Source organism: Phocoena sinus, chromosome 16, assembly GCF_008692025.1.
Source record: "Phocoena sinus isolate mPhoSin1 chromosome 16, mPhoSin1.pri, whole genome shotgun sequence".
Taxonomy (NCBI): domain Eukaryota; kingdom Metazoa; phylum Chordata; class Mammalia; order Artiodactyla; family Phocoenidae; genus Phocoena; species Phocoena sinus.
In genome coordinates, this window is record NC_045778.1 from 10753607 (window position 1) to 10778524 (window position 24918).

Consider the following 24918-nt stretch of genomic DNA (forward strand, 5'->3'; position numbering starts at 1 on the left):
AGATCCCGCATGTCTCAACTAAGACTCGGCACAGCCTAAGTAAATAAATAAATAAATATTTAAAAAAACCATCATTAAAAGAGAAAAACTTAAATTTCATATACTACACATTGGGAAAAATGTAACTCAGGCTACTAACATGATAAATTAGATGCTTTGGGGGGAAAAGTATAATTTCATTTAGAAACTAGAACAAACTAAAACAATATGGTTAGTGTTTTGGGTGGTGTCAGTGGAAAATGAGAAAATAAAAATATTTTTTAAACACTTTTACAAAAGTATAACAATAATAGTGATCTAGGGACTTCCCTGGTGGTCCAGTGGTTAGGAATTCACCTTTCAGTGCATGGGACGCAGGTTCAATCCCTGGTCTGGGAACTAAGACCCCACATACCACAGGGCAACTAAGCCCACGTGCTGCAACTAGTGAGCCCGCGTGCTCTGGAACCCACACACCACAACTGGAGAAGCCCAAGCCGCAACAAAGATCCCATGCATGGCAACAAAGAGCTGGTGTGCCACAACGAAAGACCCCGCATGTTGCAATCCCGTGTGCCTCAATCCTGTGTGCTGCAACTAAGACCTGATGCACCCAAATAAATATTTTTTAAAAAACCAATAACAGTCATCTAATATCAGTAAGAAAGGATGATAGAGAGAAAAATAAAATGCTGCTATGTCAGTTTTAAGAGTAGAAGGTTCACAGAACCTAATAAATGAAGACTAGTAGGGAAGATTGTGATTTGTGAATGATGATTTTAATAGTAGTTCTTGCCACATTAGAGGAATTGGAGTATCCTGTTAGAGATGTTCTGCAGACACATAAAACACAGAATGCTGAGTGAGCAAAAGATGCTGAAGATACAAAGTTACTAAAACCTGATGTCTTAGATATAGGTTATTTTATTATTTGAAGATCCAATTTGACAATTTGGTAAATTTAGTCCTTTTATATACAATTATGGTGATTATTAAAATATGTCACGTTGTCTCCATTTTACTTGCTACTTTGTATTTATCACAGTTTTACTACTACTTTTATTGTACCTTTCTTTCTTTGTTTTAGACTGATTTTTTAAAATCTTTTCCACTTTTTTCTCTTTACAACTTTCGAGGTTATACATACCTGTTTCTCCACTTTAGGTGGCTGTCCATTAAATTCTGTCATTAATATTTAACTTAAAATCTAAGGTGATTCTATAACCGGAACCTCTTTTTCTGAATAAGAGAAGAGTCAAATGCCATTTGATCACCTCCCAACTCAATTATGCAACTATTTTTTAGTTTATCATAGTGTCTTTTTTAGCCTTACAAATTAGATATCATAATGATTCTATCCACATGTTGTTTAGACTTAGCTATAAATTTCCTAATTTCTTATAACTTACCACTCCTCTCATCTCAAGCATTCTTCTGGGTTTCATTTTCTCTCTTCCTGTAGTATTTCTATTTTAATTTTACTAACAAAATTATACAATAAAAGATTGTTCCTATAATTTATTTCAGGACCAATCCAAATTTAATCATACACTCTGACAAAGACTCTCTCCTTGACTAAATTTTAGTTAAGCTCCTCTGAGACTTATTCTTGACTAGGTCTTGACCTTGGCCTTTCATGTCTGTCTCTACTGAGCAGTTTCAGCAAGAAACCTTGTCAGTCTAGTGACAATCTCCTCACCCTTGATATCTCCTCACCCATAAGTTCCTCATGCTCCAACCATGATTTATAAACCCTTGGCCTGCATTTAGCAAGAATTCTGTTAGGCCAGTTTAGCAAGAATATCCCTAACCTTGATGTCTCCTCTTAGTAATTTTCTATTCACTTACCCCTTCACTCTGCTTGTTGGCTACAAATCCCCAGCTGCCTTTGCTGTATTTGGAGTTGAGCTCAGTTTTATTGAAACTTTATCCCTCTATTTCAATAGTTACTGAATAAAATCTATATTGCCTTTAACTAGTATCTGGCTTTATTTCTCTTTGACAACACTCATCCTTTAAAAAATAGCTTCCTGAGTTCATTATTCTAGATTGACAAATATTTTTTGCTTCAATTTAGATGTCTCTGGCAATGTCTCCTTCCTTAGGCGGTAACCTGATTTTCTCTCTGGCTGCTATTAAGATCCAGTGTTCTCAAGTTATACTAATAGTACTTAAGTATATATTACTTTTTATTTATCCTGCTTGGTGTGCATTTTGTATCCACATATGTGGCCTTACTGAAGGATTTCTGGAAAATTCTAAGCTATTATTGCTTCAAATATTGCTTCTCCGTTCTTCTTTCTGCTTCTTGTGATCCAATGATTCACGTTATATCTGTCTTCTCATCCCTATCCTATACATCTTTGAACGTACTGACCTATTTTCCTTCTCCTGTCACCCTATACTTGGACTGTGTCATTTATTTAGTGGTATTTTCTAGTAAAGTCTCTTCAGCTGCATCTAATCTGGTACTTAATCCATTTTTTAGAATTTCAACAACTTATTTTTAGTTCTAAAAATTCTAATGGGGGTTTTGGACGGAGCTCAGGGAGAGGACTGGGGTTGGCGGCTTGAACATAGCCTGAAGGGGTTAGTGCACCACGACTAGCCGGGAGGGAGTTCGGGGAAAAGCCTGCACCGGCCGAAGAGGCAAGAGACTTTTTCTTCCCTCTTTGTCTCCTGGTGCGCGAGGAGAGGGGTTTAAGAGCGCTGCTTAAAGGAACTCCAGAGACGGGCGCGAGCCGCGGCTAAAAGCGCGAACCCCAGAGACGGGCGCGAGCCGCGGCTGAGGGCGCGAGCCCCCGAGACGGGCGCGAGCCGCGGCTGAAAGCGCAAACCCCAGAGACGGGCGCGAGCCGCGGCTAAAACCGCGGACCCCAGAGACGGGCGGGAGACGCTAAGGCTGCTGCTGCCGCCACCAAGGGGCCTGTGTGCGAGCACAGGTCACTCTCCACACCCCTCTTCCGCGGAGCCTGTGCAGCCCGCCACTGCCAGGTTCCCGGGATCCAGGGACAACTTCCCCGGGACAGCGCACGGCGGGCCTCAGGCTGGTGCAACATCACGCTGGCCTCTGCCGCAACGTCACGCTGCCTCTGCCGCCGCAGGCCGGCCCCGCACGCAGTGCCCCTCCTTCCCCCATCCCCCAACCCCCGGCCTGAGTGAGCCGGAGGCCCCGAATCAGCGGCTCCTTTAACCCCGTCCTGTCTGAGCGAAAAAACAGACGCCCTCCAGCGACCTACACGCAGAGGCAGGGCCAAATCCAAAGCTGAGCTCCTGTGAGCTGTGAAAACAAAGAAGAGAAAGAGAAATCTCTCCCAGCAGCCACAGAAGCAGCGGATTAAAGCTCCACAATCAACTTGATATACCCTGCATCTGTGGAATACCTGAATAGACAAGGAATGATCCCAAATTGAAGAGGTGGAATTTAGGAGCGAAATCTATGATTTTTTTCCCTTTTCCTCTTTTTGTGAAGGTGTACGTGTATGCTCCTGTGTGACATCTAGTCTGTATACTCTAGCTTCCACCATTTGTCCTAGGGCTCTATCCGTCCATGACTTTTTTTTTAAAAATTCTTTTTCTTAATAATTAAGTTTAATTGTAATAACTTTATTATACTTTACCTTCGTTCTTTCTTTCTTTCCTTCCTTCCCTCCCTCCTTTAGACAACGAATCACCCCAAATTGAGGAGGTGGTCTCAGGGAGCAGGATTTATGATTTTTCCCCCTTTACCTCTTTTTGTGAAGGTGTATGTGTATGCTTCTGTGTAAGATTTTCTCTGTATAGCTTTGCTTCCAACATTTGTCCTAAGGTTCTATCCGTCCCTTTTTTTTTTTTTCTAAATATTTTTTAATTCAATAACTATATTATACTTTATTTTATTTTTACTGTATCATCTTTCTTTCTGTCTTTTTTTCCTTCTTTCCCTCCTTCCTTCCTCCCTCCCTCCCTCCCTCCCTCCCTCCTTTCTTTCCTTCTTTGCTTCTTTCTTCCTTCCTTCCTTTCCTCCTTTCCTTCTTTCTTTCCTCATACTTCTACTAATTCTCTCTACTTTTTCTCCCTTTTATTCTGAGCCGTGTGGATGAAAGGCTCTTGGTGCTCCAGCCAGGAGTCAGGGCTCTGCCTCTGAGGTAGGAGAGCCAACTTCAGGTCACTGGTCAACAAGAGACCTCCCAGCTCCACATAATATTAAACAGCGGAAATCTCCCAGAGACCTCCATCTTAACACCAGCACCCAGCTTCACTCAACGGCCAGCAAGCCACAGTGCTGGACAACCTATGCCAAACAACTAGCAAAACAGGAACACAACCCCACCCATTAGCAGAGAGGCTGCCTAAAATCATAATAAGGCCACAGACACCCCAAAACACACCACCAGACGTGAACCTGCCCACTAGAGAGACAAGATCCAGCCTCATCCAGCACAACACAGGCACTAGTCCCCTCCACCAGGAAGCCTACACAACCCACTGAAACAACCTTAGCCACTGGAGACAGACATCAAAAACAACGGGAACTACGAACCTGCAGCCTGCAAAAAGGAGACCCCAAACACAGTAAGATAAGCAAAATGAGAAGACAGAAAAACACACAGCAGATGAAGGAGCAAGATAAAAACCCACCAGACCTAACAAATGAAGAGGAAATAGGCAATCTACCTGGAAAAGAATTCAGAATAATGATAGTAAGGATGATCCGAAATCTTGGAAGTAGAATGGACAAAATGCAAGAAACAGTTAACAAGGACCTACAAGAACTAAAGATGAAACAAGCAACGATGAACAATGCAATAAATGAAATTAAAATCACTCTAGATAGGATCAATAGCAGAATAACTGAGGCAGAAGAACGGATAAGTGACCTGGAAGATAAAGTAGTGGAAATAACTACTGCAGAGCAGAATAAAGAAAAAAGAATGAAAAGAACTGAGGACAGTCTCAGAGACCTCTGGGACAACATGAAACGCACCAACATTCGAATTATAGGGGTTCCAGAAGAAGAAGAAAGAAAGAAAGGGACTGAGAAAATATTTGAAGAGATTATAGTTGAAAACTTCCCTAATATGGGAAAGGAAATAGTTAATCAAGTCCAGGAAGCACAGAGGGTCCCATACAGTATAAATACAAGGAGAAACACGCCAAGACACATATTAATCAAACTGTCAAAAATTAAATACAAAGAAAGCATATTAAAAGCAGCAAGGGAAAAACAACAAATAACACACAAGGGAATCCCCATAAGGTTAACAGCGGATCTCTCAGCAGAAACCCTACAAGCCAGAAGGGAGTGGCAGGACATACTGAAAGTGATGAAGGAGAATAGCCTGAAACCAAGACTACTCTACCCAGCAAGGATCTCATTCACATTTGATGGAGAAATTAAAACCTTTACAGACAAGCAAAAGCTGAGAGAGTTCAGCACCACCAAACCAGCTTTACAACAAATGCTAAAGGAACTTCTCTAGACATGAAACACAAGAGAAGGAAATGACCTATAGTAGCGAACCCAAAACAATATATAAAATGGAAATAGGAACATACATATCAATAATTACCTTAAATGTAAATGGACTAAATGCTCCCACCAAAAGACACAGATTGGCTGAATGGATACAAAAACAAGACCCTTATATATGCTGTCTACAAGAGACCCACTTCAGAACTAGAGACACATACAGACTGAAAGTAAGGGGATGGAAAAAGATATTCCATGCAAATGGAAACCAAAAGAAAGCTGGAGTAGCAATTCTCATATCAGACAAAATAGACTTTAAAATAAGGACTATTAAAAGGGACAAAGAAGGACACTACATAATGATGAAGGGATCGATCCAAGAAGAAGATATAACAATTGTAAATATTTATGCACCCAACATAGGAGCACCTCAATACATAAGGCAAATACTAACAACCATAAAAGGGGAGATCAACAGTAACACATTCATAGTAGGGGACTTTAACACCCCACTTTCACCCATGGACAGATCATCCAAAATGAAAATAAATAAGGAAACACAAGCTTTAAATGATACATTAAACAAGATGGACTTAATTGATATTTATAGGACACTCCATCCAAAAACAACAGAATACACATTTTTCTCAAGTGCTCATGGAACATTCTCCAGGATAGATCATATCTTGGGTCACAAATCAAGCCTTGGTAAATTTAAGAAAACTGAAATTGTATCAAGTATCTTTTCCGACCACAACGCCATGAGACTAGATATCAATTACAGGAAAAGATCTGTAAAAAATACAAACACATGGAGGCTAAACAATACACTACTTAATAATGAAGTGATCACTGAAGAAATCAAAGAGGAAATAAAAAAATACCTAGAAACAAATGACAATGGAGACACAACGACCCAAAACCTATGGGATGCAGCAAAAGCAGTTCTAAGGGGGAAGTTTATAGCAATACAAGCCCACCTTAAGAAGCAGGAAACATCTCGAATAAACAACCTAACCTTGCACCTCAAGCAATTAGAGAAAAAAACAAAAAAACCCCAAAGCTAGCAGAAGGAAAGAAATCATAAAAATCAGATCAGAAATAAATGAAAAAGAAATGAAGGAAACAATAGCAAAGATCAATAAAACTAAAAGCTGGTTCTTTGAGAAGATAAACAAAATAGATAAACCACTAGCCAGACTCATCAAGAAAAAAAGGGAGAAGACTCAAATCAATAGAATTAGAAATGAAAAAGGAGAAGTAACAACTGACACTGCAGAAATAAAAAAAATCATGAGAGATTACTACAAGCAACTCTATGCCAATAAAATGGACAATCTGGAAGAAATGGACAAATTCTTAGAAATGCACAACCTGCCAAGACTGAATCAGGAAGAAATAGAAAATATGAACAGACCAATCACAAGCACTGAAATTGAAACTGTGATTAAAAACCTTCCAACAAACAAAAGCCCAGGACCAGATGGCTTCACAGGTGAATTCTATCAAACGTTTAGAGAAGAGCTAACACCTATCCTTCTCAAACTCTTCCAAAATATAGCAGAGGGAGGAACACTCCCAAATTCCTTCTACGAAGCCACCATCACCTTGATACCAAAACCAGACAAGGATGTCACAAAGAAAGAAAACTACAGGCCAATATCACTGATGAACATAGATGCAAAAATCCTCAACAAAATACTAGCAAACAGAATCCAACAGCACATTAAAAGGATCATACACCATGATCAAGTGGGGTTTATTCCAGGAATGCAAGGATTCTTCAATATACGCAAATCTATCAATGTGATAAACTATATTAACAAATTGAAGGAGAAAAACCATATGATCATCTCAATAGATGCAGAGAAAGCTTTCGACAAAATTCAACACCCATTTATGATAAAAACCCTCCAGAAAGTAGGCATAGAGGGAACTTTCCTAAACATAATAAAAGCCATATATGACAAGCCCACAGCAAACATCATCCTCAATGGTGAAAAACTGAAAGCATTTCCACTAAAATCAGGAACAAGACAAGGTTGCCCACTCTCACCACTCTTATTCAACATAGTTTTGGAAGTTTTAGCCACAGCAATCAGAGAAGAAAAGGAAATAAAAGGAATCCAAATCGGAAAAGAAGAAGTAAAGCTGTCACTGTTTGCAGATGACATGATACTATACATAGAGAATCCTAAAGATGCTACCAGAAAACTACTAGAGCTAATCAATGAATTTGGTAAAGTAGCAGGATACAAAATTAATGCACAGAAATCTGTGGCATTCCTATATACTAATGATGAAAAATCTGAAAGTGAAATCAAGAAAACACTCCCATTTACCATTGCAACAAAAAGAATAAAATATCTAGGAATAAACCTACCTAAGGATACGAAAGACCTGTATGCAGAAAATTATAAGACACTGATGAAAGAAATTAAAGATGATACAAATAGATGGAGAGATATACCATGTTCTTGGATGGGAAGAATCAACATTGTGAAAATGACTCTACTACCCAAAGCAATCTACAGATTCAATGCAATCCCTATCAAACTACCACTGGCATTTTTCACAGAACTAGAACAAAAAATTTCGCAATTTGTATGGAAACACAAAAGACCCCGAATAGCCAAAGCAATCTTGAGAACGAAAAAAGGAGCTGGAGGAATAAGGCTCCCTGACTTCAGACTATATTACAAAGCAACAGTAATCAAGACAGTATGGTACTGGCACAAAAACAGAAAGATAGATCAGTGGAACAGGATAGAAAGCCCAGAGATAAACCCACGCACATATGGACACCTTATCTTTGATAAAGGAGGCAGGAATGTACAGTGGAGAAAGGACAGCCTCTTCAATAAATGGTGCTGGGAAAACTGGACAGGTACATGTAAAAGTATGAGATTAGATCACTCCCTAACACCATACACAAAAATAAGCTCAAAATGGATTAAAGACCTAAATGTAAGGCCAGAAACTATCAAACTCTTAGAAGAAAACATAGGAAGAACACTCTATGACATAAATCACAGCAAGATCCTTTCTGACCCACCTCCTAGAGTAATGGAAATAAAAACAAAAATAAACAAATGGGACCTAATGAAACTTCAAAGCTTTTGCACAGCAAAGGAAACCATAACCAAGACCAAAAGACAACCCTCAGAATGGGAGAAAACATTTGCAAATGAAGCAACTGACAAAGGATTAATCTCCAAAATTTACAAGCAGCTCATGCAGCTCAATAACAAAAATACAAACAACCCCATCCAAAAATGGGCAGAAGACCTAAATAGACATTTCTCCAAAGAAGATATACAGAATGCCAACAAACACATGAAAGAATGCTCAACATCATTAATCATTAGAGAAATGCAAATCAAAACTACAATGAGATATCATCTCACACCAGTCAGAATGGCCATCATCAAAAAATCAAGAAACAATAAATGCTGGAGAGGGTGTGGAGAAAAGGGGACACTCTTGCACTGCTGGTGGGAATGTGAATTGGCTCAGCCACTGTGGAGAACAGTATGGAGGTTCCTTAAAAAACTACAAATAGAATTACCATATGACCCAGCAATCCCACTACTTGGCATATACCCTGAGAAAACCAAAATTCAAAGAGAGTCATGTACCACAATGTTCACTGCAGCTCTATTTACAATAGCCAGGACATGGAAACAACCTAAGCGCCCATCATCGGATGAATGGATAAAGAAGATGTGGCACATATACACAATGGAATATTACTCAGCCTTAAAAAGAAATGAAATTGAGCTATTTGTAATGAGATGGATAGACCTAGAATCTGTCATACAGAGTGAAGTAAGTCAGAAAGAAAAAGACAAATACCGTATGCTAACACATATATATGGAATTTAAGGGAAAAAAATGTCATGAAGAACCTAGGGGTAAGATAGGAATAAAGACGCAGACCTACTGGAGAACGGACTTAAGGATATGGTGAGGGGGAAGGGTGAGTTTTGACAGGGCGAGAGAGAGTCATGGACATATACACACTAACAAACGTAGTAAGGTAGATAGCTGGGGGGAAGCAGCCGCAAGGCACAGGGATATTAGCTCGGTGCTTTGTGACAGCCTGGAAGGGTGGGATGGGGAGAGTGGGAGGGAGGGAGACGCAAGAGGGAAGACATATGGGAACATATGTATATGTATAGCTGATTCACTTTGTTGTAAATCAGAAACTAACACACCATTGTAAAGCAATTATACCCCAATAAAGATGTTTAAAAAAAAAAAAAAATTCTAATGGGTTATTCAACAATCTGCCTAGCCATTTAGACATTCTTTCTTCCTTACTGATTTTATTTCATCTTTTATTTCTTTGAATGGATGCTTTACACTTAACTATCTAAAAAAGCCATTATCTTAATTAACAGGTGTTGGAAAATATATTTTGTTATTTCTGCTTAATCTCACGAACAATATATTTCTTTAAGTTTTTTTTTAAGCTCATATTTAATAAGTGAGAATCCTAATGTCCTGTATTGAGGGTGCTTTTCCTTAAGAGAGAACTCATTTTCTTTTGCTTAAAGCAAGCTACCAATCTGAGATGAATTTAGCCAACAATCTGGATCCCCTATTATGGGAGTATAGGGGGACAGGAGTAGAAGATAAATACTCTATACCCAGAGAAGGAGCAGAGAACCCATCTTGGGCCCAAAATCCGTAATTGATACAAAAGTAGAAGTCTCTTACCACTGAAGACCATTGAAGAAAATGGAGGTACGCTGAGGAAACCCCACTACTGAGGCCCAGGCTCACACCTAAAACTGAAGCTGGATCAGAACAACAAAGAACACCCTTGCCCCCACCAGAAGTACAGCATGAAGTAACAAGTAGTAGCAGCTCACTGCTGGAGGAAGAGCAAGAGCAGAAAGATAAACCTCTGTAATACAGCTTTGGGAGGACAGCTAAAAGCTGAAAATGGAGCACAAATACTGAGAAAATTCTCCTGACGTGAAAGATCCAAGAACCACGGAATAATATCAAACACAGCCACATATAAGTAACTGGAGTCGCAGAAAAAAAAGGTAGAAAAGATGAAAGACATCAAACCATGTATTTGAGAAGCTGAGAAAACAACAAAAAAGAAAAATACAGATAAAACAAAGCTAAACCTAGAAACATCAGAGCCAAACAGTTGAAAACCAAAGATAAAAAAAGTCTTGAGGCTTCCCTGGTGGCGTGGTGGTTGGGAGTCTGCCTGCCGATGCAGGGGACACAGGTTCATGCCCCGGTCTGGGAGGATCCTGCATGCCATGGAGCAGCTGGGCCCGTGAGCCATGGCTGCTGAGCCTGCGTGTCCGGAGCCTGTGCTCCACAACGGGAGAGGCCATAGCAGTGAGAGGCCTGCGTACCGCAAAAAAAAAAAGTCTTGGAGGCAGCTAGAAAAACCAGAACATTAAATACAGAAGAACAAAGGAGGAAGTAAGAGTGTAAGCCAGAAGACAGTGGATCAGCTCTTTAAAGTAAGGACAGAAAAAAAAGTGCCAATCCAGAAATCTGCACTCAGAGAAATTCTATGCTTCACAAATGAAGATTAAATAAAGGCCTTTTTAGGCAAATAAAAGCTGAGAAAATTAACTGCCAACAGGGATTCCCTGGTGGCGCAGTGGTTAAGAATCTGCCTGCCAATGCAGGGGACAGGGGTTCGAACACGGGTCCCACGTGCCCCAGAGCAACTAAGCCCGTGTGCCACAACTACTGAGGCTGCACTCCAGAGCCCATGAGCCACAACTACTGAGCCTGCATGTCACCACTGCTGAAGCCCACGTGCCTAGAGCCCATGCTCCGCAACAAGAGAAGCCACCACAGTGAGAAGCCTGCACTGTGAAGAGTAGCCCCCACTTGCCGCAACTAGAGAAAGCCCGCACGCAGCAATGAAGACCCAACACAGACAAAAATAAAATAAATAAATTTACAAAAAATAACTAACTGCCAACAGACCTGTGTTACACGTAGTACTAAAGGAAGTACTGGAGAGAGTAAGATAAACAAAGAAATAAGAGTGCTGAACATGGTTTTTAAAAAGGTAAATAAAAGACTTTTTAATCACTTTCAAAGATGATTGACTGTCTCAAGCAAAAATATTAATTATACATTGTGGGGTTTCTAAGTAAAAATGTATGGCTACCACATCACATAAAGTGGGAGGTGACAGGAGTATATTGTTATAAGACTGTAAGACCACATGTAGAATAGTATACTTAGACTGTGATAAACTGAAGATGTATACAGTGTACCACAAGGCAACCACTTAAAAGATAAATTAAGACAGAGGTATTACTAATAAGTAAATAGTAGAGATAAAACAAACAAAAAACTCAATCTAAAAGAGATTTTTTTTTTTCCTGCACCAGGCGGCTCACGGAATCTTAGCTCCCTGACCAGGGATCAAACCTGGACCCTCAGCAGTGAAAGTGCAGAATCCTAACCACTGGACTGCCAAGGAATTCCCCAAAAGAGATTTTAAAAAGGAAAAAAGGGGGAGAAAAGGATAGATGAGACAAATAGGAAACAACCGTGAAATAAATTTGAATCCAAACATACAAAAATTATGTTAAATTTAAGTGGTCAAAATACTCCAATTAAAAAGTAGAGGTTTTCACATTAGATAAAAAAGACCCAAACATATGCTATCTGTATGAAATCCACTTTAAATATAAAAGAATGGGAAAAGGTATACCATGGAAACATTAACTAAAAGAAAGCTGGAGTAACTATAATAATATCAAAGTAAACTTTAAAACAGAGAGTTCTCTCTGAGTTCTCTCAGAGTTCTCTCAGAGAGACATTACATAATCATAAAAGGATCAATCCATCAAGAGGACATAAAGATCCTAATGTGTATGCATCTAATAATTCTTCAAAATTCATAAAGCAGAAATCAATAGAACTGAAAAGGAGAAATAAACAAATGCAAAATTATAGCTAGAGACTTCAATACTGCTCTCTCAATGTGTCACAGACAGAGCTTTTGTTATACCCCAATCCCATTTTCCCATTGCCATGTGATTTTTAATATACTATTTTGCATAAAACAATGATTTTTAAGGAATGCACACATCCTGTTTTAACAGAATTCACTGTATTACTATATTCCTTTCCATGTTTTTAGCCTCCCCTTATCAAGAGATATAGCCTTTCTGTGTTGCTCAGATTTGTAACTGTTAAGGTCTGCACATCCTAACTAACTGTTATCAAGTAAGTTTTTGCTTTAAATTCTGTGTTCTAGGATCATCCACTAAGATAACATGTATGTTTATTTCCCCACATATAGGCGTCTGTGAGGGTTTTTTTTCCACAGATGGCAAGTCTCTCTTTTCTTACTTGTCAGAGAAACAATAGTGCTACTGAAAAACATGGCTTATGTGTCTGTTTCCACATGTAGCCTTAGTATGTCTGATTTGCAGAACCAAATTGTATCCAAAAAGGCTCCAGCTATCCTGTGCCCAACATTGTAGTTAATCTAAACATTTAGGTTTCACACCTCAGAGCGTTTACTTTGTCCCTGATAAGTACTTTGTCAATTCCTTTTAGTGTCAGAAATGCTTTTGTTTTTTATCCATCTGTTGATACATACACTCCTGCTTGATTTTTTCAGTGATTTTGCAGCTTCTATATTTGTACTGATGTGGGACTTTAGATGTTCTCTAGTGTTATTAAATGGAGTTTATATTGCTCACTTACTTTAATGTTTCTGGATGATTTGCAGGCAGGGATAGAGACAATGCTGACTTCACACATCCTTCTTTGAAGAAGTTCACTCTGTCCTTTAAACACTGTCTTCTTTTGGCTACAGGACACCACATTCTGTTTCCCCCTAATCTCCAAACTGCTGCTTCTCTTTTTTCTGCTGAGTCATCTCATTCTCATGGCTTCTGAAAGGTAGTGTCCCAGGGTACAACCTTCAGGCCTCTCAAATCTGTGCATTCCTTCTCCTAAGGAGAGACGTTATCTAATCCCTTAGCTTTAAATACTGCATTTTAAAACTTTAAATATTGCCATGGCTGATAATTTCCAAATAAATATCTCTAACCTGGACTCTCCCCTAATCTACCTCTGCTTATATACATACCCATATGTTTATTCACAAGTAAACTTGGATATTTTATAATCACCTGAAATTTGGTATATGCAATTTAAACTCCTAATAACTCCTCCCAAGTTGTTTCTCTCCAATTTTCCCAATCTTGGCAATTGGTGCCCATTCATCCAATTTTTCTGGATGAAATCCCTGGAGTCTTTCTTGACTCGTCTCTTCCTCTCACATTCCTTGCCCAATTCAAGAGCAAATCTTATAGGTCCCACCTTCAAACTAAATCCAGAAGTCAATCACTTTTATTCTTCCTCACTACTTCCAACCAAGGGTAAGCTACCATCACATTTACAGAGATTAAAATACTATTCTGACTGATGTTCCTGCTTTCAGCCCTCTGCCCTCAATAGTATTTTCTTTGCTCAGCAGCCAGAGAAATCAATTTAAAAAAACATATCAGCATATGTTGCTTACTGGGTTAAATTATACCAATGGCTTCTCATCTCACTCAGAATAAAATCAAAGTCCTTATCGTGGTCCAAATGGCACCACATAATTTCAGCTCCCATTACCTCTACAATGCCAACTCTTTCTACCCTTCACTCACTCATTTCCCCTAATCCACAGTCATATTTATGTGTCCTCAAAAACACCAAGTATATCCCTGCCTTGGTGGACTGACATTTGATGTCACCTCTGCCACCAAGACTCCCCATGATTCTCATCCTCATTTTATTCAAGTTGATAATATTAGAAAGGCCTTTTTGACCTCCTTTCTAAAATAAAATACTCCATCATTCTTAACCTTCTCTAATTTCCTAGCTATTTACTGGCACATTTAAGTGTATATATGTGTAATTGTTTGTTTCTTATCCTTCTCTCCCTATCAGAATGCAAGCTCCATGAGATCAGGGGCAAAATTTAGTTCACTGATATATTTCCAACACCTAAACAGAGTAATGAACGTAGGTACTCAATATCTGTTGAATGAAAAAATGGGGGCGGGGCGGGGGAGTCAAGATGGCATACTAGGAGGATGTGGAATTCACGTCTCCTCACAACTAGGGCACCTACCAGGCACCAGTGGGGGACCGCAGACACCTAAGGGGCCGGAAGTAACCCCCAGTGACTGGGTAGGACATGGGGCTTGGGAAGAGTAAAGCGGGAGGAGAAGTGGAGGCGGCAGAAAACTGGCGCTCCTGAGGGGTGGCTGGGGGAGGGGAAGTGATACCACGCGGGAAGGGGAAATTTGGGGAACCAATGGGAGGGCAGAGGATCAAAAGGGAGCGTGGCCAGGTTTCCCCTGCCCACTTGGACCCCCAGGAATCTGCTGAGATCCCGGGCCTGATCCTCTGCACACCCAGGCCTCCTCCAGCTGCCCAGATCCTGAGGGAGTGGGTGGGGGGAAAAGGGGAGCAAAAGTAAAGGCTGGACCTCTGGGACCGGCACCCTGAAGGGTGGCTGGGGGAGGGAAGGAGTTCCTACACCCAGTAGAACCCACTCACGCTTAGCGGTCCAGTGGCTACGGGGAAGATGGTGGGGGAGGGGCATGAAGGAACGGAGGGGAATGGGGCCAGCGTTTTCCCTGCCCACTTAGGCACGCGGGAGCCTCTTGGGTTCCAGGGACTAATCCTCTGCCCTCGGAGCCTCCCTCCTGCCGTGCAGAGCCCAAGCCTTGCCCCTGCACCCCCACCCGGTGCCCCACCTCTGCACTCGGAGACCCCCTCTGAGACCCCCTCCAACGGGCTGGGTCTAAACCCCACCGAGGCACCCTCACTCAGGGCCCTGCCTCCAAGCTCTGGAACTCTACATTCCAGAGGCCCTCCTTTCCACCTGCTGCCTCTCCCCTTCTAAGCAGGTCCGAAGCAGAGGCCCCACCCCACACTCAAACGTCACCCCATCTATGCCCCACCCCACACTTGAATGTCACCCCGCCAAGGCCCTACCCCATACTCAAACGTCACTCCCCCACCTGCCTAGGTCCTGCCCCACCCAAAATCCCGCCCCTGCCTAAGTTACAACCCCTGCCTAAACTCTGCCCCCAGAGTCGAGGCTTTTTTTTTTCTTTTCTTTTTTCCTCTTTTAGACTGGGGTTCTGTTTTACCTTGTTGATTCTTTTATATTTTTATTTTTCCTAATAAGTCTTATTTTTCTAATTTTATTTTATTTTTTATACTTTGTTAGTGATCTCTCCTTTAGGCTTGTTCCCCACCCCACCCCCTTTTTTTTTTCTGTTGTGGTTTTATTTTACCTTGCTGCAGTTGTTTCAATTACAGTTTTAGTTTTCCTAATATATTTTTTACCTTTTTAATTTTATTTTGTTTTTTATTCTTTGATATTATACTGTTCCTTTTTTCTTTCTTTCTTTTTTTTTTAACCACGCCACGAAGCTTGCGGGATCTTGGTTCCCAGTCCAGAGGTTGGGCCCGAGCTCCTGTGGTGGGAGCTCTGAGTCCAAACTGCTGGACTAACAGCGAACGTCAGACCCCAGGGAATATCAATCAGAGTGAGGCCTCCCGGAGGTCTTCAGCTCAGCACCAAAACCAAGCTCTATCCAACTGCCTGCAAATTCCATTGCTGGGCATCTCAGGCCAAACAACCAGTAAGACAGGAATACAGTGCCACCCATCAAAAAAAAAAAAGAAAAATGAAACAACAAAAAAATGTGCTACAGACGAAGGAGCAAGGTAAAAACCTACAAGACCAAATAAATGAAGATGAAATAGGCAACCTACCTGAAAAAGAATTCAGAGTAATGATAGTAAATATGATGCAGAATCTCAGAAACAGAATGGAGAAAATACAAGAAACATTTCACAGGATCTAGAAGAACTAAAGAGCAAACAAACAGTAATGAACAGCACAATTACTGAAGTTAAAAATACTCTAGAAGGAATCAATAACAGAATACCTGAGGCAGAAGAATGGATAAGTGAGCTGTAAGATAAAATGGTGGAAATAACTCCCAGGGAGCAGAATAAAGAAAAAAGAATGAAAAGAATTGAGGACAGTCTCAGAGATGTCTGGGACAACACTAAACGCACCAACATTCGAATTTTACGGGTCCCAGAAAAAGAAGAGAAAAAGAAACGGTCTGAGAAAATATTTGAAGAGATTATAGTCGAAAACTTCCTTAACATGGAAAAGGAAATAGTCCATCAAGTCCAGGAAGTACAGAGAGTCCCATACAGGATAAACCCAAAGAGAAACACGCTGAGACACACATTAATCAAACTATCAAAAATTAAATACAAAAAAAAGTATTAAAGCAGCAAGTGAAAAGCAACAAATAACATACAAGAGAATCTCAATAAGGTTAACAGCTGATTTTTCAGCAGAAACTCTGCAAGCCAGAATGGAGTGGCAGAACATATTTAAAGTGATGAAAGAGAAAAACCAACAACCAAGATTACTTTACCCAGCAGGGATCTCATTCAGATTCGATGGAGAAATTAAAACCTTTACAGATGAGCAAACGTTAAGAGAATACAGCACCACAAAACCAGCTTTACAACAAATGCTAAAGAAACTTCTCTAGGCAGGAAACACAAGAGAAGGAAAAGACCTACAATAACAAACCCAAAACAATTAAGAAAATGGTAATAGCAACATGCATATAGAAAATTACCTTAAATATAAATGGATTAAATGCTCCAACCAAAAGACACAGCTGGCTGAATGAATACAAAAACAAGACCGGTATATATGCTGTCTACAAGAGACCCATTTCAGACCTATGGACATATACAGACTGAAAATGAGGGGATGGAAAGAGACATTCCATGTAAATGGAAATCAAAAGAAAGCTGGAGTAGCAATTATCATATCAGACAAAATAGACTTTAAAATAAAGACAATTACAAGAGACAAGGATACTACATAATGATCAAGGGATCAATCCAAGAAGAAGATATAACAATTGTAAATATTTATGCACCCAACATAGGAGCACCTCAATACATAAGGCAAATGCTAACAGCCATAAAAGGGGAAATCAACAGTAACACAATAATACTAGGGGACTTTAACACCCCACTTTCACCAATGGACAGATCATCTAAAACGAAAATAAATAAGGAAACACAAGCTTTAAATGACACATTAAAAGATGGACTTAATTGATACTCATAGGACATTCCATCAAAAAACAACAGAATAAAACAACAGACTGCTTCTTCTCAAGCACTCATGGAATATTCTCCAGGATACACCATATCTTGGGTCACAAATCAAGCCTTGGTAAATTTAAGAAAATTGAAATCATATCAAGTATCTTTTCTGACCACAATGCTATGAGACTAAATATCAATTACAGGAAAAAAACTGTAAAAAATACAAACATGTGGGGTTCCAAGGTGGTGCAGTGGTTAAGAATCTGCCTAACAATGCAGGGGACACGGGTTCGAGCCCTGGTCCAGGAAGATCCCACAGGCCATGGAAAACCTAAGCCCATGCACCACAACTACTGAGCTGGTGCTCTACAGCCCGCAAGCCAAAACTACTGAAGCCCGTGCGCCTAGAGCCTGTGCTCTGCAGCAAGAGAAGCCACCGCAATGAGAAGCCTGTGAACCGCAGCGAAGAGTAGCTCCTTCTAACCGCAACAACAGAAAGCCCACGCAGCAACGAAGACCCAATGCAGCCGAAAATAAATAAATAGATTAATTAATTTAAAAATACAAACACATGGAAGCTAAACAATATGCTACTAAATAACCAAGAGATCACTGGAGAAATCAAAGAGGAAATCAAAAAATACCTAAAAACAAATGATAATGAAAACACGACGACCGAAAACCTATGGGATGCAGCAAAAGCAGTTCTATGAGGGAAGTTTATAGCAATACAATCCTACCCCAAGAAAAAAGAAAAATCTCAAATAAACAACCTAACCATACATCTAAAGCAATTAGAGAAAGAAGAAGAAAAAACCCCCAAAGTTAGCAGAAGGAAAGTAATCATAAAGATCAGACCAGAAATAAATGAAAAAGAAATGAAGGAAACGATAGCAAAGATAAATAAAACTAAAAGTGGTTCTTTAAGATAAACAAAATTGATAAACCATTAGCCAGACTTATCAAGAAAAAAAGGGAGAAGACTCAAATCAACAGAATTAGAAATGAAAAAGGAGAAGTAACCACTGACACTGCAGATATACAAAGGATCATGAGACATTAGTACAAGCAACTATATGCTAATAAAATGGACAACCCGGAAGAAATGGACAAATTCTTAGAAAAGCACAACCTTCTGAGACTGAACCAGGAAGAAATAGAAAATATAAGCCAATCACAAGCACTGAAATTGCAACTTTTATTAAAAATCTTCCAACAAACAAAAGCCCAGGACCAGATGGCTTCACAGGAGAATTCTATCAAATATTTAGAGAAGAGTTAACACCTATCCTTCTAAAACTCTTCCAAAATATAGCAGAGGGAGGAACACTCCCAAACTCATTCTACGAGGCCACCATCATCCTGATAGCAAAACCAGACAAGGATGTAACAAAAAAAGAAAACTACAGGCCAATATCACTGATGAACATAGATGCAAAAATCCTCAACAAAATACTAGCAAACAAATCCAACAGCACATTAAAAGGATCATACACCATGATCACGTGGGGTTTATCCCACGAATGCAAGGATTTTTCAATATACGCAAATCAATCAATGTGATACACCATATTAACAAACGTAAGGATAAAAACCATATGATCATCTCAATAGATGCAGAAAAAGCTTTTGACAAAATTCAACACTCACTTATGATAAAAACCCTCCAGAAAGTAGGCATAGAGGGAACCTACCTCAACATAATAAAGGCCATATATGACAAACCCACAGCCAACATCATTCACAATGGTGAAAAACTGAAAACATTTCCGCTAAGATCAGGAACAAGACAAGGTTGCCCACTCTCACCACTATTATTCAACATAGTTTTGGAAGTTATAGCCACAGCAATCAGAGAAGAAAAAGAAATAAAAGGAACCCAAATCGGAAAAGAAGTAAAACTGTCACTGTTTGCAGATGACATGATACTATACATAAAGAACCCTAAAGATGCTACCAGAAAACTACCAGAGCTAATCAATGAATTGGGTAAAGTAGCAGGATACAAAATTAATGCACAGAAATCTCTTGCATTCCTATACACTAATGATGAAAAATCTGAAAGTGAAATTAAGGAAACACTCCCATTTACCATTGCAACAAAAAGAATAAAATATCTAGGAATAAACCTACCTAAGGAGACAAAAGACCTATATGCAGAAAACTGTAAGATACTGATAAAAGAAATTAAAGATGATACAAACAGATGGACAGATATACTATGTTCTTGGATTGGAAGAATCAATATTGTGAAAATGACTATACTACCCAAAGCAATCTACAGATTCAATGCAATCCCTATCAAACTACCACTGGCATTTTTCACAGAACTAGAACAAAAATTTTCGCAATTTGTATGGAAACAGAAAATATCCCGAGTAGCCAAAACAATCTTGAGAAGAAAAATGGAGCTGGAAGAATCAGACTCCTGGACTTCAGACTACACTACAAAGTTACACTAATCAATACAGTATCATACTGGCACAAAAACAGAAATATAGATCAGTGGAACAGGATAGAAAGCCCAGAGATAAAACATGCACATATGGTCACCTTATCTTTGATAAAAGGCCAGAGTGTAAAATGGAGAAAAGACAGCCTCTTGAATAAGTGGTGCTGGGAAAAATGGACAGCTACAGGTAAAAGAATGAAATTAGAACACTTCCTAACACTATACACAAAAATACACTCAAAATGGATTAAAGACCTAAATGTAAGGCCAGACACTATAAAACTCTTAGAGGAAAACATAGGAAGAACACTCTATGACATAAATCACAGCAAGATCCTTTTTGTCCCCCCTCCTAGAGAAATGGAAATAAAAACAAAAATAAACAAATGGGACCTAATGAAACTTAAAAGCTTTGGCAGAGCAAAGGAAACCATAAACAAGATGAAAAGACAACCCTCAGAATGGGAGAAAATATTTGCAAATGAAGCAACTGACAAAGGATTAATCTCCAAAATATACAATCAGCTCATGCAGCTCAGTATCAAAAAAACAAACAACCTAATCCAAAAATGGGCAGAAGACCTAAATAGACATTTCTCCAAAGAAGATATACAGATTGCCAACAAACACATGAAAATGTGCTCAACATCATTAATCATTAGAGAAATGCAAATCAAAACTACAATGAGGTATCACCTCACACCAGTCAGAATGGCAATCATCAAAAAATCTACAAACAATCAATGCTGGAGAGGGTGTGGAGAAAAGGGGACACTCTTGCCTTGTTGGTGGGAATGTAAATTGGTACAGCCACTATGGAGAACAGTATGGAGGCTCCTTAAAAAATTAAAAATAGAACTACCGTATGACCCAGCAATCCCACTGCTGGGCATATACCCCGAGAAAACCATAATTCAAAAAGAGTCATGTACCACAATGTTCACTGCAGCTCTATTTACTATAGCCAGGACATTGAAGCAACCTAAATGCCCATCGACAGACGAATGGATAAAGAAGATGTGGTACATATATACAATGGAGTATTACTCAGCCATAAAAAAGAAGCAAAATTGAGTTATTTGTACTAAGGTGGATGGACCTACAGTCTGTCATACAGAGTGAACTAACTCAGAAAGAGAAATATAAATACCATGTACTAACACATATATATGGAATCTAAAAGAAAAAAAAAAAAGGTTCTGATGAACCTAGGGGCAGGACAGGAATAAAGACACAGCTGTAGAGGATGGACTTGAGGACACTGGGAGGATGAAGGGTAAGATGGGACGAAGCAAGAGAGTAGCATTGACATATATACACTATCAAATGTAAAATAGATAGCTAGTGGGAAGCAGTTGCATCGCACAGGGAGATCAGCTTGGTGCTTTGCAACCACCTAGAGGGATGGGATAAGGAAGGTGGGAGGGAGATGCAAGAGGGTGGGAATATGGGGATATACATATGCATAAAGCTGATTAACTTTGTCACACAGCAGAAACTAACACAACACTGTAAAGCAATTATACTCCAATAAAGATGTTAAAAGAAAAAATGAACACATGAGCAATACTTAAGATTAATAAGAATTCATACCTATCACCAGGTGTCCTTCTGTTTAATACAGCCTAACTCACCTGGGGAGCTCTGGCTTGGGGACTCTTCCTCTAATACCCATGGTTGCTCTCCTTGTTCCAACCTGAAGATCAGTTCTGGTTTAGGGATGCAATACCCTGTGAATGGGAAATGACATGGGAATTGCGCTAGGCTCATGGGCTTTACGGCTCCTGAAGAAAACAGAAAATGAAGCTTCAGGGACCAATTTCAATCTATTATTGGGATAAGAAAAATTCTTTATGGTGTTTCAGCAGTCCTTCTTCTTATCACCCTGGATCTCAAGCCTAAGTATCTTCAAACTCAAAAAATTTCCACAGGTGTCAGCAACCAAGACAGGACATGCATACTAGGAATCGACATGGAAAACAATCCCTACCCACTGAGACGAGGTGACTATAGTTCTCCAGCATCACATCCCTGTACAGTGTCCTCTGAGCAGGGTCCAGCTGCTGCCACTCCTCCTGGGTGAAGTCCAAAGTCACATCCTCAAATGATAAGGATTCCTGAAATAGCACATTTGTGCTCAAATTTAAGTAATCAGAATTGAAAGACATGGAGAAGCTACATGAGAATGGCTATACTGTTCACTATTCAGAGTCAATCAGAATACGTTTTGGGATGTCTACTTCTGCACTGTACTTGGTTGGAGAGGGAGAAATCCTAACAGATATTCCCTACTAATTCCCTCCAGTTATTAATATGTTATTGATGCTTGCATGCCATAAAAACTATCCTATTTTGGGGGAATCTGAAGACAAAGCAATGTTACTGTTATCAAGAAGCATATAATCTGAAAAACAGACAAATATACAAGCATATAACTACAATAAGATGTTACTATTGTGAAAAGATGAGCAAAGTTGATTGCGGTTTCAAAGGGGACAAAAGTTCTATTCCTGCTATTAGGGTGGGTTTCACTGAGGAGGTAAAATTCTGAGTGGTTAAACAACATTAGAGTAACATTCATGAACCTGGGGCAACAGCATAACCATGGATACCTCTAAGAATAGTAGTTAAAGGAAAAGCAATTAGCACATAAGAGAGTACCATTTGGGACTATGATAAGATAAAGAGCTATGGAGTTATTCAGGGAGTGAGTTATTGAATACTTTTGGATATAACTCCTGTAGAATAGGGGTGTCCAAAATATCTGCTTACTCTTCCTTCTGGGAAACTTATTTATTTATAAATTGTAAACTTATATTGTCAATCTATATATAAAATTTCATTCTTATTTTTTTAGATTAAAAAAATGTAGGTAGGCATCTGAGTATTTTCTTCCCATAACTGAACAGTCTCATACAATCGTCACTAAGAGTAGATTCTATCTCAAGAAACCCCTTTCTTTGCTCATCTAGAAGGAGCAACTCCTCAACCGTTAAAGTTTTATCAAGAGATTGGAGTAATTCAGTAATATCTTCAGGCTCCACTTCTAGTTGTAGTTCTCTTGCTATTTCTACCATACCTGCAATTACTTCCTCCACTGAAGTCTCAAACTCCTCCAAGTCATCCATGATGGCTGAAATCAGCTTCTTCAAAATGCCTGTTAATGTTGATACGTAGACCTCTTCCGATGAATCACAAACATTCCTAATGGCTTCTAGAATGGTGAATCCTTTCCAGGTTTTTACTTTGCCAGATCCATCAGAGAAATCACTGTCTATGACAGCTATAGTGTTATGAAATGTATTTTTTAAATAACAAGACTTGAACATCAAAATCACTCCTTGACCCATGGGCTGCAGACGCTGTGTTATCAGGCATGAAAACATTATTAATCTCATTGTACCTCTCCATCAGAGCTCTTGGGTGACCAGGTGCACTGTCAATGAACAGTAGTATTCTGAAAGGAATCTTTTTTTCTGAGCAGTAAGTCTCAATACTAGGCTTAGAATATTCATCAAACCATGTTATAAACTGATGTGCTGTCATCCGGGCTCTGTTGTTCCATTTATAGAGCACAGGCAGAGCAGATTTAGCATAATTCTTAAGGGTCCTAGGACTTTGCAAATGGTAAATGAGCATTGGCTTCAACTTAAAGTCAACAGCTGCATTAGCCCCTAACAAGAGAATCAGCCTGTCCTTTGAAGCCAGGCATTGACTTCTCCTCTCTAGCCATGCAAGTCCTAGATGGTATGTTCTTCCAATTTAAGGCTGCTTTGTCTACATTGAAAATCTGTTGTTTAGTGTAGCCACCTTCACTAATTATCTTAGCTAGATCTTCTAGATAACTTGCTATAGTTTCTACATCAGCACTTGCTGCTTCACCTTGCACTTTGATATTATGGAGACGTCTTCTTTCCTTAAACCTCATGAACCAGCCTCTGCTAGCTTCAGATGTTTCTTCTGCAGCTTTCCTCACCTCTCTCAGCCTTACATGGAATTGAAGAAAAGAGAATTAGGTCCTTGCTCTGGATTAGGCTTTGGTTAAGGAAATGTTGTAGCTGCTTTCATTTTCTATCCAGACCACTAAAACTTTCTCCATATCAGCAATAAGGCTGTTTCACTTTCTTATCATTTGTGTGTTTACTGGAGTAGCACTTTTAATTTCCTTCAAGAACTTTTCCTTTGCATTCACAACTTGACTAACAGTTTGGTGCAAGAGGCCTAGCTTTTGGTCTATCTAGGCTTTCGGCATGCTTTCCTCACTAAGTTTAATCTAGCTTTTGATTTAAAGTGAGAGATGTGCGATTCTTCCTTTCACTTGAACACTTAAAGGCCATTGTAGAGTTATTAGTTTGCCTAATTTCAATACTGTTGTGTCTCAGGGAATACAGAGGCCCAAGGAGAGGGAAAGAGACTGGGGAACAGCTGGTTGGTGGAGCAGTCGAAACAGATACATTTAAGTTCACTATCTTATATGGGTGTGGTTTGTGGTGCCCCAAAACAATTACAATAGTAACATCAAAGATCACTGATCACAGATCACCATAACAAATATAATAATAATGAAAAAGTTTGAAATATTGTGAAAATTACCAAAATATGACCACAGACAAGAAGTGAGCAAATGCTTTTGGAACAATGTGCCAAAAGACTCGATGCAGATTTACCACAAACCTTCAATTTGTAAAAAAAATACAGTATCTGTGAAGTGCAGTAAAGCAAAGCACAATAAAACAAGGTACACCTGTATTATACATGACAATGAAAAATGGAAATGGCAAGCGTCTCTCAGTAAAGAAATGGAAAACTAAAATGTGGTATGGTCTCATAATAAAATATTATATGACATTAAAAATTT

General features: G+C 39.4%; 1 protein-coding gene across 1 annotated transcript in view; it reads right to left on the reverse strand.

Moving 5' to 3' along the window:
* Positions 1-24918, reverse strand: part of LOC116741793 (zinc finger protein 33B-like) — an 89649-nt gene that overhangs the window by 53074 nt on the left and 11657 nt on the right. Inside the window, 2 exon segments of the mRNA XM_032608864.1 lie at positions 21695-21790; positions 22051-22177. Of these exon segments, the coding sequence (XP_032464755.1) occupies positions 21695-21790; positions 22051-22177 (223 nt within the window).